General features: G+C 36.3%; 1 protein-coding gene across 1 annotated transcript; it reads right to left on the reverse strand.

Moving 5' to 3' along the window:
• Positions 1-206: 206 nt before the first annotated feature.
• On the reverse strand, positions 207-15,552 carry LOC128552546 (E3 ubiquitin-protein ligase XIAP-like). Its single transcript, XM_053533591.1, has 10 exons — positions 14,982-15,552; positions 14,699-14,801; positions 13,890-14,201; positions 12,973-13,038; positions 9,420-9,526; positions 9,076-9,124; positions 7,280-7,357; positions 5,503-5,598; positions 5,095-5,172; positions 207-4,763 (listed from the first exon to the last, which is right to left on the reverse strand). Exons 1-10 carry the CDS (start codon positions 15,519-15,521, stop codon positions 4,564-4,566), a joined length of 1,629 nt encoding a protein of 542 aa, XP_053389566.1. The 5' UTR covers positions 15,522-15,552; the 3' UTR covers positions 207-4,563.
• Between the last annotated feature and the right edge of the window lie 6 nt (positions 15,553-15,558).

The raw sequence follows: 15,558 nt of genomic DNA on the forward strand, positions 1-15,558 counted from the left end.
AATCAACCCCCATAACTCTGATTGACAAGAAATTATAACTCTATGTGGTCACACCTTTGAATTATCTCCCTTTTGACACTTCTTGACCGGATGATAAACTAAATAAGTATTGAAGATACCAAGTCGTAACTTTATACAATGTTAGACCTCATTGAAAGGAAGTGCAGTGACAAGGAACCATAACTGTAGTTGGTCCCATTTTTAATAATCTCCATTTTTAAACCTTCTTTGGGGCATAACTCGAATACTATGCAAGATAGATTTCATACTTTACAAACTGATAGAAGTCAGTGAGAAGGAGTGTAGGGACAAGGAACCATAATCTAGGTCGTCCCATTTTTTAATTATCTACCTTTTTTGAAAACTTTATACTTACTCTTGATGCCACATTTTCTTTATGAAATTTAGTCCAAAGACAGAACATTTCTCTTTTTAAATGTATAAAAAATTAAAATACAGTTATCTTGGATATAAAAGTCAGTCGATAGGTCATATCATAGAAATACCTTTTCAACAGTCTGAAGGCCTAGTTTCTACGTACATGTGTGTGCATCCCTTGTGTGTAGAAGTAAACATAACGGATTGAGTGTATAAACTGAAAACTGTCAACAAGAAATGAATTTCATTTAATTCATGTTTATGCCATAATACAGTATCATGAAATCGGGAGAATTTTTATTTTGATTATTTTCCTATCTTCCGTTCATTTATCTAGTAAAAAAGCTGTCCATCTCTTCGTCCATCCACTACTGACAAATTAAAACAATAAAGTTATTCGAATACAAAGTCTTTAAGGCGGATAATACAGAAATAACAAGTGCTCCGCCAAGCAGGGCAATATACGCCCGAAGGATTATATCAGGGGATGGGAGCAAAATTTAAAGAACTTTACTGTTGAAGCCCAAACGAAAAGGACAACAAAGGGAAGAAATTCCCCGAAAAACTCTAAGTCCACTAAAATCATTACCAGGTACAGATATGTCAAAATACACCTTAACTTTGCAGGTACCATCCATGTTGTACCACAGAAAAGTGGTATCGGCTTTTTCCGTACGGCCAATAATAAAAATGTTACAAAATAACCTATTTATAGTAACATAAAAGGGAAGTAATTCAATAAAAAAATATTGTAAGTGAACAAAAAATGGGTATGCCAAATAAAACCAAGAGCACCGCAATGCAAAGCAACATAAACACAAAACAAAGTCATGTGACCTTTGACCCCTAAGTGTGACCCTGACCTTGAAGCGAGCCATGCGCTCTGCACGTCGTCTCAATGTGGTGAACATTTGTGCCAAGTTTCTTTAAAATCCTTTAAGCAGTTCAACAGGTACACGTCGCACTCGAAACAAAGTTATATAACTTTTGACCCCTTAGTGTGACCTTGACCTTGTATCTAGCCATCCAAAACATGCGCTCTGCACGTCGACTCGATGTGGTGGACATTTGTGCAATGTTTATTTAAAATCCCTCATACAGATCAAGAGTTACAGAGCGGGCACTAAACAAAGTCATATGACCTTGACCCCTAAGTGTGACCTTGACCTTAAAGCAAACCACCTGATACAGGTGCTCTGCACGTCCTCCTGATGTAGATAACATTTGTTTCAAGTTTGTTTAAAATCCTTAAAGGAGCGGAGTCGACACGAAATTGTTAACGGACAGAAGGACAAACAGACAGACAGACAGACAGCCAGATGAACACCTGTGGTATCCCAAAATACGTCCCTTCGGGCGTATAATAACAACAAAGGAATGGGGACGCATGATATTACGTTTTCTACAGTTTTCACAATGTTTTACCTGCTGACCTACATTTTGATCCTAACTGACCCAGTTTAGATTTTTTTCATGTTGGACGACGACGACAATGGAATACGGATACATTGCGATCAGACTAGCTCATCTTTTCAACTTTGTCGCAGATGCGCAAATTATAATATTGAAGAACATTTCAGGAAAATGTTATGACGCTAGATCAAATACTTTTTGCGATATGTATAACAAAACATTTCTCTGGCGAACTGACGGACGGACAGACAAATCCAAATATTATCCTGTGCAGTGACATATTAAGCCAGACCTTACCATCATTATAGAAATGTTTTCCTACCAAACATAAATTAAAATTATCATGTTGAGACGGTCCCCTTGAAAAATCGATCGTCCTAGGTGTTCACAGTCCACGTAGACTTAATCCGTAAATGTCTAATAAGCTGTACCATCTGAACAAAATAGAGATATGTCCATATAAGAATGCTATGTAACAAGTTTGGAGAAGATGATTATAACTTGACGGGAATGATGTTTAAAGACTAAGTTACAGCAAATGTTGGCTATTATGCCAATTAACATTGTGATCGGGTTTTGTGAGCACCGGACCCAGACCCCTAGCTCCAAGGTCAAGGTTACCTTCGGAGAACTTTTTTTATCTGGTCACAAAATTCTTCATACCTAAACTATTCTGGCATATTTTGCGCAGACAACTGTAGCATTCTTGGGCATACTTCGGGGTGTTTGTCACTAATAGTGACAGCTCTTGTTTGAGGTTAAACTTTAAATACTTAGTATATTTTGAGAGTTATATATACTTGTATTTTCCCTATAAAATGTCAAAGTCAGTAGTGGCTGTTTGTCAAGTTACCTTAAAGACGCACCACAAAACAACTGTAATATTTTGTATTTCCATGATGGTAATTATACATTTTTTTTGCATGGAGAAAATGAGAAATAGCAAGTGTCTAGTTACAATTTGACAGTGACATATATAAGGCTAAGACAATGTATTTAATGTCTAAATATATTATTAAATTAATGTAGTAGTATGCACGGTACTTCATGTATTAAAAAGATGAGTTTAGACCACACTTTGTTTCTACAGTGTAAGATAGTTATCATTCTATGTTTATAAAACCATACTGAAAAGAGAATGCTTGAATAAATTGTCGGATGAAGTTGTGAAAACAGGGCCTAAATTGTCCACCTGTCATCTTGTAGAATACCTGTATTATACCAGTATTACCAGAATTATTTGCATCAAGTCCATGTGGGAGGAAAAAGTAGGAAACTAGGTCGTGGTGGGTCTTTAAAACTTCCAGTAATTTCTTGAATACCGATGGGTAAAAATAAATAATATAGCCTATTTATTAACGGTTAATGCGAATACGATAATGTTACACACTGATAGCCACGCGAGAACTACATGCAGATATAGACTTGTCATAGTACGCTACTGCGGGAAATATAAAGTGGTAGTATTGGACTGGGAATTCATGGCATGAACTCAACTCGAAATATGATAGACAGTGGAACCATTTCAAAACCTTGGGAGGATGCTTCGGAACAAGATAAGCGAACACCCACCAAGCCGCCCATGAGAAGAAAACGTTTTCCTTTTGAAGCTTCAACGGCCTTTTGGTGCAGTTAAGCAAAACCACTTCACAAACAATTGAGAAAGGGCCATCCCTGATTGCTACAAACCATGTTTGTTGAAGATCTATTGAGCGGTTCACGTCAAGAACATTTTTTCTGTTTTAAACTCTGGTGGCCCGTTAAAAGAGCTCAAACATAAACACCCGAGCAATTTTGACAGAGGTTCATGCAAGGATGCTTGTTAAAGACCAAGTTTGGTGAAGATCCACAAGCAGGTTATGAAAAGAAGTGGTGGCTCAAAGGTTTTTATCTATTTTTAGTCCTGGCTTTCCTTATAAGGTGCCAAGCAGAACCATTTTAACAACCATGAGAGAAGTCAGTGCAAGGTTCCTACACATCTAGTGGAGTTTTGGCCTTTGACGTGAATATAGAAAATATAGTAATAATTTTGAACTAAACAGCTCGAGCTAGTCTCACTATAGCATTTCCAAATCATATGCCTGTTGTTGCATTAAAAGCAATGCACACACTGTTTATCTACATGTCTTTTATAATTTTAAAATGCAGTGCCAGGGTTGAACCATTTACTCCTGCGGAAATGCTATGTGACCAAGCGATACAAACTTGAGAGAGGTCTACAGAAGAATGCTACAGACTACGTTTTGTGAAGATGCATCGTGAGAAGAAGTCGTTTACACAAGTACATGTATTTTTCTAACTTTTTTCTAACACTAGCAACCCCTAAAAAGAGACCAAGCAGAACATACCTAACGCTGACCCTTACATATCAGATATTAGTTAACATAAATACAAAACAGAAAGGCACATGGTCTCGTTCCAATATGAAATCCCAAATTCTCTAAAATATATATGATATATCGTAATAACCAATCACAGTGCTCCGATACATACACACACGCACTATTTTATATGCGCCCACTCCACGCACGTAGCTTGCAGTACAGATCTGCCGGCTGCCGAGTCTCACTAGACATCTGGTTTGCTTTACACCGATCACATATCATTGGGTATGAACTGATCGATAGTTGCTACATGGACAAAAGCAGGACTTAAGAGTTGGAGTTCTAAGTCCATCCCTGATGGCTTCCGAACCGACAATCTCTTGGGAAGGAGTCTGGTGCTCTTCTCCTTCACAGCTGAGCTTCCTTTGCAAAGCAAAGACTTTATTCCTCACAGTGGCATAAATGTTTTCACGGTGCCCGTTATCTTTTCTCTGCACGTGGGACACCGTTTTACCTGTACCGCACACCTCTCACAGCACAGCAAATGACCACAAGGTAAAAAGGTAATACACATAGTTTGCTCCATACAAATCTTGCAACTGGTCAACTCTTTTAACTTCCGGTTCTCCGCCTCCGCAGAAACTGCTTCTGAAACAGCAAATCAACATAGGAACTCAAAGGCGAAGTATCGTCATGGCGTTATAAAAACTATTTTTTCAACAAATAAGTTAACTACAAACCGAAGGCAAAGATTCAACATATACCTGTCAATCGATATTGTAAATAACCATCGTAAAGTTTGTTTTAGAAAGTTATTCTAGATTTCATTAAAAAAGCAACAAAACGCCTTGACAATCAAACTTTAGATAAATATAAATGCAGCTAATTCAATGCATATGAGAGCGTGTGTGTTGACTTGTTGTTATATTATATTTGGACACAACTTTTTACTTATGTGCACGTATTCAATATTTTGTACCTGTGCTGGCACGCCCGATACGTCTTTCATTATCTAAAAACCAGTTCAGTGCTTGGTCTGGTGTCACCTGATATTCACCTATAATTGCATTACTGGCGTTTAATATGTACATGCAACTACACAGATCCTCAAAACTATTTAAAAATGAATAATGGCCAACATATGTTATAGTTATGATCTGAATAACAAACGAATATCAGAATTAGAAGAATAAACTGTAAATGTTATATTAACAGTGAATTACGACAGCATAGTGGTGATAGAGTTTGCTGGATAAAATTGCTAGTAATACTTAATTTCCATTTACATGCATGCATAGTATACACAAAATAATTGAGTTTTGGGTAATATATTTCAGTTTTTAAAAACAGTCGTGTTGTCTGACGGAAATCTAACTTAAAAATTAACCTGTTTGTTGTCTAACTGCCAATACAGCCTCCCTGGCATGATCAGCTGAAATGCCCATTTCCTGCATTACAACCACAACTTCAAGGGTTCCAGTATCTGTGTATATAAACAAGAGAGATAAGCTCAAGATAAATCATTGTGTAAGTTAATACATATGAATACCACTGAAGGAGAAGTTAAATGATTAATATTCTATTTATTGTTGCAGAAGATTTTGACACTTTTCATGACAGGGGGTCATTTAAATAGTTTATGAATTGTAGGATGTATTATTTCTGCCGGAAAACATTTTAACGAAGTAAAGATGCCAGGTTGCAATAGACGTATTTGTTTTGTTTTGGGTTTAACGCCGTTTTTTTTCCCAAGTATTTCAGTTATGTAACGGCGGGCAGTTAACCTAACCAGTGTTCCTGGATTATGTACCAGTACAAACCTGTTCTCCGCAAGTAACTGCTAACTTTCCCTCATAATCAGAGGTTGGAAGACAAACTGTCTTTTATCAAATCGTCACGGACAACATACGCCTCGCCCGGGAATCGAACTCACGACCCCATGATCCGTAGATGGTGGACTGCAAGTGGCATTTGGCTACAATGTAGCACATACACATATAACAACGGGGATACATGAAAAGACGAGAATCTGATTACAGTTTCTGTGAATTACCTGAGAAACTATAAGTTGGAGCTCTCAGCTAGTACATGATGAGCATTCGTTATTGAAACTTTAGTTTTTTATAATCTCATTAAGGACACGTCAAGGAGAAGATGTTTTAGCACTTTTGTAAAACGCAATTGGTATTGAAATTTTATTACCAGTATATGTGCTTATTATATCTTCAATATATATGTGTAAATAAGGGATTTGTTTTGACTATTTACAATATTGTGAATGGCTCTAAGTAGTGCCAATTGATTGAAACAATTAATAGGAATTTTTATTGGATTTGCATAGAGAAAACAACAGTAAGTTAACAGTCAGTTCTTTTATCGATTTAACTAGAGTTGTAAACTAGAAAATAGAAGAGCCCTTTTAAGAAAATCGAACTGGAAGGTTGAAATAACGGCAAACTTTTAATCAGGTCATGAGTCATTTACCACCTGTCGTATTTTGTCATTGGTTTTCACGATATGTCAAATTAGTTTTATCTCTGGATTCTTCATATGCATTGGTTTTGCAAGTATCTTGGTAGTACATTGTAATGTGTAACATGATAAAAGTATTCATAACAACAGTTTTGCTAGAAATGGTTTTGTTAAACTCACTGGTCACATAAAAAATCTATTGTTTTAGTTAATAGTTAATTGTTGGTAATGAGGGCACTCATTCTTAAGGTATAACAATGGTTCCTTTATGTCGAGTAAAAAAACTACTAGTGTGACTCTAAACGTTTTTGTGTGTGTGGGGAGGGGGGCGGGGGGAGGGGTTGAAAACAACTGACTATGTCTTTTGGGGGGGGGGGAGGGGTTGAAAACAACTGACTATGTCTTTGTTATTTGTCATTCACCGGAAATTCAAAATGTGATACCACCTTAACATTTAGCTATCTATTTAATCTGATCTGTGAAACTATCAACTAAAACAAGAGGAATTAAAAACAAATCGAACCCACGGCAACGTGCGTGGAAGTCAGAGTTTACCATTACACCACCTTGTCATTGGTTAACTACAAATTTTATTTTAGTTAATATACAGATATTTCAGGATGAATCGCGTGAAATACCGAAGCGCCTGAAATTATCGGCGAATGATAATGAATGCAAGCGTCAATACTTACGGACACAACTAGAGAAACTTGTTTTCCCTGATAGGCTGGTCATTTTAACTTTTTGTGTTGAACTTGTTCCAACATAAACTTTTTCGTGTGGTATAAGTAGTATGTACGGAAATGAAATAGCAAACAAACATATCATGGCACATTTTTGAGATATTGCATCTGGAATTCTGAAGTAACGTCTAATACGTATTGTGGCCGTTACTGTGGACCATTTATGCTGTATTGTTCTACTACTGGTATACTATAGCATAAATGTTTGCTTTGAATATCAGAAAAAAAGATATTCAAGTACTGGTAGGCTATTTAGTATTTTACCATCTTTGTCAAAAAGCGTTGGGGTGTCCAAATTCAGAACATAGGTGTCAAAATTCAGAAAAAAACGAATTTCTAACCAAATTTATACATACATATTTCAAACCCGTCGGCACTGAAGTTAAATGGCGTTTAACACTAAACATGTGTACCTCAAAGTAAGAAACAACAAAGAAACATTCATAGGGGAATCGTAAAACAAAAATGTATTCACAATGTTACTGCAGATGCTTGGGGTACTGGATAACATCAATATGCTTGAAATTTATAAACAGTAAACGGTATTATTTACAAAATGCTTCTTTAACTTCTTTTTTATGCAATGCATGCATATGAATAAAGAAATGATACAAACATTTCGTAAGATTGACTTTGTTTTAGATAAATCTACAATACTTTATTTGATGAAAATCAAAAGGAAGCTGTGCCTTTAAATATCACCATATTTTCAGTGTTTGGCTTGGATTTCTTTCGAGAACATTTACTTATGCTGAAATTAGTTTTAGGTTCTGGTATTATTTCTAATAATATAACCGGCTTATCAAAGTTGATATCAGTGTTGTTCAATGTATAGAGCTGCATATCAACCTGTTGTATTGCAATCACAATAATATTATGTACCCCTTTATACACAATAAAGAAATAACTCATTCTGGAAATCTACAATTGTTAAAGACTCGCCACATGTCACATTGTCTTGTAATGGTGAATATTTATGCCAGGTTATTTGAATGTACATCCACGCATACAAAAGTTACAGACCAGACAAAAAATACCAAGTATTGTTTATCTTTTTTAAGTGTGACATTGACCTTGAGCTAGAGGTATGGGTCTTACCTGCGACATTTTATTTTGTTACGGCGAACGTTTGAGTCAAGTTTCTAGAATATCTAAACACGCAAAGTAAAGTAATTGCCTAGCCCAAAAATGACCTATTATCTTTGACCTCTTTAAGTGTGACTTAAATTTAACTTCGGACATAGGGACCTTGGTCTTGCATTCGTTGCGTCGTCTCATTATGGCAAACATTTGTGTTAAGAGATTTTTAATTCTTTGATGAATGGTCGAGTTACGGACCGGACATGAAACAGATCCTCTTAGCAAAAATGACCCATTATATTTGACCTCTTAAGTGTGACTTTGACATCGGACATAGGGAGATGGTTCTTGCATGCGTCGTGTCGTCTCATTCTAGCGAACATTTGTGACAAGAGATTCTAAATCCCTTGATGAATGAATGAGACATGAACTGGACATGAAACAGAACCTCTTTGCATATAACCTCCAATTGTGACCTTGACCTCCTGATCCAAGTAACTTCAAAACCCTTGCTGGATTGCAGTTTTGAACCGGACACGAAACAGACCCTGATAACCTTCTCGTTTCTATGTCCCTTTATTTCTTCGAAAAGGCGAGGACAATAAACATATTGCGCAGCACCCTGTGTCTCGCGGATCATAAGGGTTTTCCACATATTTACAAACCTGTTATCATTTCAGCTCTTCCACCAAATTGCTCTTGTTGTCCTGCCATCTGCAACAAAACAAAAGATGATGTTGATAGTGGCAAGCTTGAATCAACAATAAATAAAACTCAAACAAAAAGCTCGCAAAAAAGTAGTTGCGAAACAAAAATTATTGCCGACAAACACTGGATGCTCCATAACAAGTATGTCTTATTCAATTAGCGTATCCCATCGAGAATTCGGAACACTTTGAGCACGAACAATGATGTAAGAAAAGAACAGTGTTCTACGACACTGTGAACCAAATACAAAATACACAATGTAAACAGTCATGTCGTTTTTAAATGTATATTAAATGCTCACATTTTCGGAAGTACGTCTTTGTGCTTCGGCGACATATCTTTTTTCCTTTACTGCTCTTATATATTCACAGGGTGGAAACCATCTTTCATGTTCTTCCACAGGGTCATCTTCAGTAAAGAATAAACTTAGTACATGTACTTCTGCCGGTATACAATGTGGCACAATAATTCGCTGTGCTATTGCATTTAGTCTGGATGTTTTCTGACAGGAAAGTATGAAAGGCAATATTGCTGTTTTACATATGTTACAATACTCAAGGCAAAAAAGAAGTATACTTCAAAATTTGTTTTTCAAGGTTGCATATACATATGAAGAAAGAGCAATATGGCACTATTTCAAAACGTCAATTATTACTTTAAATTTAGATTTATTAAGTAAATGTGATTTTGAATCGAGGAGCACTATAAAGAAAGAAACCAAATTGTCATAAATCATATTACAAAGCTGTGTCCTCTACACCTAATATTTGCAATTTCTAGCCATTTTTATTATAAAGCTTGTTTTATGACAGATTTAAGTATAATTCGGTATTAGGGGTGTGATGTGCGGTACTCTTCATTAACTCTCATGAGCAGACTAAATCAACCAGTCTGCTATTTTTTCCTGCTCCACTTCCAAAAGAACTTTAACTCTCACAGCAGCAGTGTCGAATGCCATACGGCGGCCGTAAGTAGTTGCTCCGCCCGTTGGCTCGGTATTATCTGACGTCTGACATTTCATGAAGATAGGATCATAAATATGACCTCTAGAGTGTTAACAAGCTTTTCCTTTGCTTTGAGCGGATGACCTTTTTTACCATAAATTACCCAGTTTCGAATTTGTCATAGGAATCATCACGTATTAGATAAACAGTCGGACCAAGTTACATGAAGATAGGGTCATAAATGTGGCCTCAAGGGTATTAACAAGCTTTTCCTTTGATTTGACCTGGTGACCTAGTTTTTGACCCCGCATGACCCAGTTTCGAACTTGGCCTAGAGATCATCAAGATAAACATTCTATGTAAGCTTGTATTATATCAAAGCATAAATGCAACCTCCATATGGCTGAAAGTGCCAAAATAGAAAGTTGTGCCACTTTCAGGGGTAGTAACTCTAGAGCCCATGATGAAATATCGCCTGTTTTCGAAAGAAACCGAGATCTTATTGTCAAAGTGTGGTTAAAATTGAATGTAAAATGTCACTTCTATCGTGTTCACAAGGTAAAAATTAACAAATTTTGGCTCTTTCAGGGGTCAATCAAAGGCCGTAACTCCGGAATCTATGATTGGATCTGACGAATTCATCATGGAATCCAAGATCAATTGTCGTTAATGATATGTTGCAAGTTTGTATAAAATCAAACTATAAATGAAGTCTCTACATGGCTGCAAACGCCAAAATAGCAAATGTTGGCCCTTTAAGGGGCTATAACTCTGGAACTCATGATGGGATCTATTTAGTATTTTAAAAGACCTGAGATATTATGCCAATACAAGTTGTGTGCAAGTTTGATTAAAATCGATTGCAAAATGTGGTCTCTATCGTGTTCACAAGAAATTGTGGATGGACAACGGACGAAGGGCGGTCACAAAAGCTCACCTTGTCACTACGTGACAGGTGAGCTTAAAATCTTAACAACAGAATATATTTGTAGATTTAAATATTTTTCCATTGGATGGGGTAATATGTCAACGTGTAAAAATGAAACAGTTTTGTTAATGACATTTATGCTTAAATAATACCAATATCATCATGTATGCATGCTAACCTGTAAGACCTGAAATCCCTATAACATTAAGTAGAATATTGTATGTTTTATAAAGTATCGCCGTTTTTTTTATTTTTCCAGTTTTAATTAATTTCAGAAATGTTGGAACAGTGGGTAAAAAAAAATGTCCTTAAAAATAAAAATGAATGCGGTTACCTGTGCTTTTTCTGCTCTTATTTGAAATTAATGATCCTCCATCCTTAAGTCGCATGAAGGTGTCGCTCTTTTAATAACTGATTCATATGGCAACAATTTATTTATTTATTTATTTTGTTGGGTTTAACGTCGCACCGACACAATTATAGGTCATATGGCGACATTCCAGCTTTAATGGTGGAGGAAGACCCTAGGTGCCCCTCCCCGTGCATTATTTCATCAGCCAGCTTGATGGCTTCCTCACATGAAATATTCAACGCCCCGAGTGGGGCTCGAACCCACATCAATGAGGGGCAAGTGATTTGAAGTCAGTGACCTTAACCACTCGGCCACGGAGGTCCCTAATATGGCTTCAGTGCCGAAAGAGTATATTCATCGGTTGCTATTGGTTCCTCAGAGCGGCATGCAATATTTTTACAATGTCCGTTATCCTTTCCCTTCGTATAGGAAATTAATGTTTTTGTACCGTACAAGTCTCGAAGTCCAACATACGGCAAGAAGACAGAAAGAGTATATTCACAGGTCGCTATCTATTTTTCAACGCTGCATGACTGTACTTTACAATGTCCGTTATCCTTTCCCTGCATTCAGGAAACCGCTATATTTGAACTGTATAAGTCTCGAAGTACAACATACGGCAACAAGACAGAAAGAGTATATTCACAGGTCGCTATCTATTTTTCAACGCTGCATAACTGTACTTTACAATGTCCGTCATCCTTTCCCTGCATACAGGAAATCGCTATATTTGTACCGTTTAAGTCTCTAAGTACAACATGCGGCAACAAGACAGAAAGAGTATATTCACAGGTCGCTAGTGGTCACTGCCATGATGCCCTTTATCCTTTCACTGCAGGGCATCTCACGTCTCGCAGCACAACAAACGAAATGCCCACAAGGCAGGAATGTTGCAACCATAGTTTACACAAAACAAATCTTGCAACTGTTCATTTATTTCATACGTTACTTGCAAAAGGCTCGACGGTCGGCATACCATACTCGAGTTTGATTTCAGTAACAAGATGTCTTGCTTTCCACCGTTAAAGCTGGTGTTTTAATTAATTTCATAGAGCAAATTAAAATTGCAGTTAATAATATAAACTTACCAAAGAGGAAAGACTACAAGCTTCTCATGTTTGTATATTTTCAAAAGATAAATTTTGAGAATAAACAAGATTTATAGTTAGAAGCTGAACTTTATTATTGTTAAGTTATGGGTAATTATGATAGTATTACAAGATATTTACAAACTGTTCACAAGATGGACAATTTACAACAGCATATGTACAATCATCATAGCTCGATATATGTCCACATCTGCAGTTGTATTATTACTTAAAAATCAATACATTTTATAGCACCCCATCAAAGAATACTACAGATGTAGACACCGTAATTTAACTGACTTTTCAGTGGCCTTTATTCTATGCAGTAAGAAGATGCAAACCAACTTATGGGTAATCATAATCACATTAAAACTGAATCATTATTTTAATGTAACATTGTACTTTTAATTAAAAGGCATCTTGCTGCTAAAAACAAGAACGGGACCGATGAATGGAAGGTAAAACCATTCACAACAGTTTATACAAACGATCATGTCTAATCATATTTCATGTACATTGTCTATTTTAATCAAAATCCTTACCTGCTGCCCAGTTTCTTAGACTTAGACCAACACCGCAACAGAAGCAACGTACGAAGTCTGCGCTACCTGTAAATATGTAAATGAACAAAGTTCATCAAACGCTACACGTTTTAAGCAGCATGTAACGTTAAATAGTTTTCATTGTTTTAAGAACAGTTAGAAAGTATATAAATATACACCTTTTTGGAAAGGTCTTTCAATATACAGTTTACTAAAGAGTGCAAAATGTCTTTCCAATCTCCTATGTTTAGACAAAGCTTACAGCTGGGGATAACAGGTTGTTTGCAATGTATACACGATTCCCAGGTAGATTTGAGAAAAACGTGTCTAAGCCTTTGAAAAATAAGACTTGTTAACATTTTATGACCTGTTTTTAAAGTTAAGGGAGTTTATGTCTCAAGCACTTCACCAGAAGGTGTGCTGTTTTTTTTTGTCTAGCTGCAACACTGATGATGAGTACGCAATTTTTATTCCTGTATCTCTTTGTAGTCATGACAACTTCATTTAATTTTGTTTTTTCAGTTTAGTGTCTTAAAAGACTTTTATACAAGTTTTTTAACATAATGAAAAAGATGCAAACTTTTGAAGATATCTGCGATTAAAATTTAAATAAGGGTTATATTCCCCCTCTTAAAATAAACTGCTATGGAGAACAATAGGACTGCTAAGAAACATGCATCCATTTGAACATCATGCTATCAATATTTTAAGTCTGATAAATGTCAAACTTCATTCATCATTAATATAAAGTTGGTGGCTAATGTAACTATTTTTACCTAGCGACTTGCGCATTAGTCTGTGTTTTACGTGATTTACAAACAATAACTCACTCGACTGCCTTATTTTATTATTCTTTGTACATTTACTAATGCATGCGCTTGGAAATTCCGAAAATGGCAAATAAAGAAGTTAAGTACCAGTAAAGAAGAATCCAGCCTCTGCAAGCTCCTTTGGCGTCTTCGTGCGATATTCTTGCCAGTCTTGATACGAACGTATCCTAGCATCTAAGCTGCTCTGGTCGGGATGCTTAGGATTATTCACTGTCTCGTCGAATGGTGACCTAACTTGCACTGCGCTTGTACTTGCGATTGGAAGATTTCTTGTCTGAAGTTGCCTGTCTTGAGATGATTGCGTGTTAGATTCCCGCGGATTTAATCCGAGCGGTGCTACAGGTAACTCGGAGTTCATATTGTATCCTGATTCATCTGTGATACAAGTTTGATTTGACACTGAAAATAAATTAAATAAATGGTACATTACTTTGTCAAATCATATAGATTTCAAATAAATCTTACTCAGTTTACAGACGGACGAAGTAGTATGAAACAAATGATAATGTGGTAACGATCTACAGCCTCCAAACACAATCGTTTCCGCTGTGTATCATTTTGGTATATCGTGAACAATGTTAAATAGTAACTTTTTTAACTAAAACTTAAACTCAAGATAAAGGGATTCATCTTAAACCTATTCAGTATTATGGTAAAAGATAGTATTCAAAATTTCAAAAACCCGCTGAAAACAGAATTACACCAGACATTACACTTTCAACAGATCTTCAAATGTCAAGGTTGATTTCGAATGTTTTATTTTAATTACTATGTACAGTTTCGTTCAAAAAATTAAAACAGGGAAGATATGAAGGATGTTGTTTTCAAAGTCTGCAATGTATCAGCAATCAGACTGAATGTCAAATTACCTGTAGTATACTTGCAAATAAAACTACCTTGGTTAAGATGCGTCATTGCACTACTTTGGCAAGATCTTTCAAAAGCTTGGTTGCTTTCTTCTAGATTTACTGGCTGTTGTTCTTGATTCCCGTATTTCATCTGTAAAGACAAAGAATCTAATTCTACATGTATCTATAAAAGTTAACGACGTTTTCGTCTGTCTACCAATCGTGAATAAACCACCAGTGCGACAAAAACATAATGGAAATTTTGATGGTAATTTCTTGCAATATAATATTTAGAGTACTAGTACTATACGAATGAAATGAGTTTACTCACTGTGTGTTTTGTATTGGCGAGATTTATGTATCTCTGTGCTTCAGATACACCCGATGCGGTAGAACTACGCTCAGTTGGTCTTTCTGGTGTGTGGGTCCTGTATCGTACAAATTCCCTCGCATCATGTTCAGCATCGGGGCTGTATCTGTTGAGAAGCGTACAGTTTGGTGAAAGGCGTCTATGGACAGATGGTACGTCATCGTTTTGTGTCCATGCAGAATGCCTTACTGCACACCTAAAGCACTTTGTTGACGTTGTGCCCTCATTATGGTCGTGATAAAAACCATTCCTTGCCAATGATGCGTGGTTTCCATACCCCGTGTAGTTAAAGAACGTACTAAACCGGTTACGTTCGCTGCTCAGTTGCTCTTGAGAATTAAATTGTTCTCCATCAAAGTAGGACCCTAAGCCATACAGAAAGTAATGGTCTGGACCTTTCAGTGTTGATTTAGAAACTGTTTTTGTAAACTTATTTTTCTTGAAAAATTTTGTTATTTCCTTTTGATAATTTCTTTCATATCTGTCACGCTTTTTGTGCATATATTTGTAGTTTCTCTTTCCAATACTGGATGACAAG

Source organism: Mercenaria mercenaria, unplaced genomic scaffold (assembly GCF_021730395.1).
Source record: "Mercenaria mercenaria strain notata unplaced genomic scaffold, MADL_Memer_1 contig_2893, whole genome shotgun sequence".
NCBI lineage: Eukaryota > Metazoa > Mollusca > Bivalvia > Venerida > Veneridae > Mercenaria > Mercenaria mercenaria.

Coding starts and splice junctions, on each gene's coding strand:
- LOC128552546 (XM_053533591.1), bottom strand. CDS start 15,521: ATGCACAAAAAGCGTGACAGATATGAAAGAAATTATCAAAAGGAAATA. Junction 14,802..14,981: donor TCGCCAATACAAAACACACA/GTGAGTAAACTC, acceptor TTGTCTTTACAG/ATGAAATACGGGAATCAAGA. Junction 14,202..14,698: donor AATGACGCATCTTAACCAAG/GTAGTTTTATTT, acceptor ATTTATTTTCAG/TGTCAAATCAAACTTGTATC.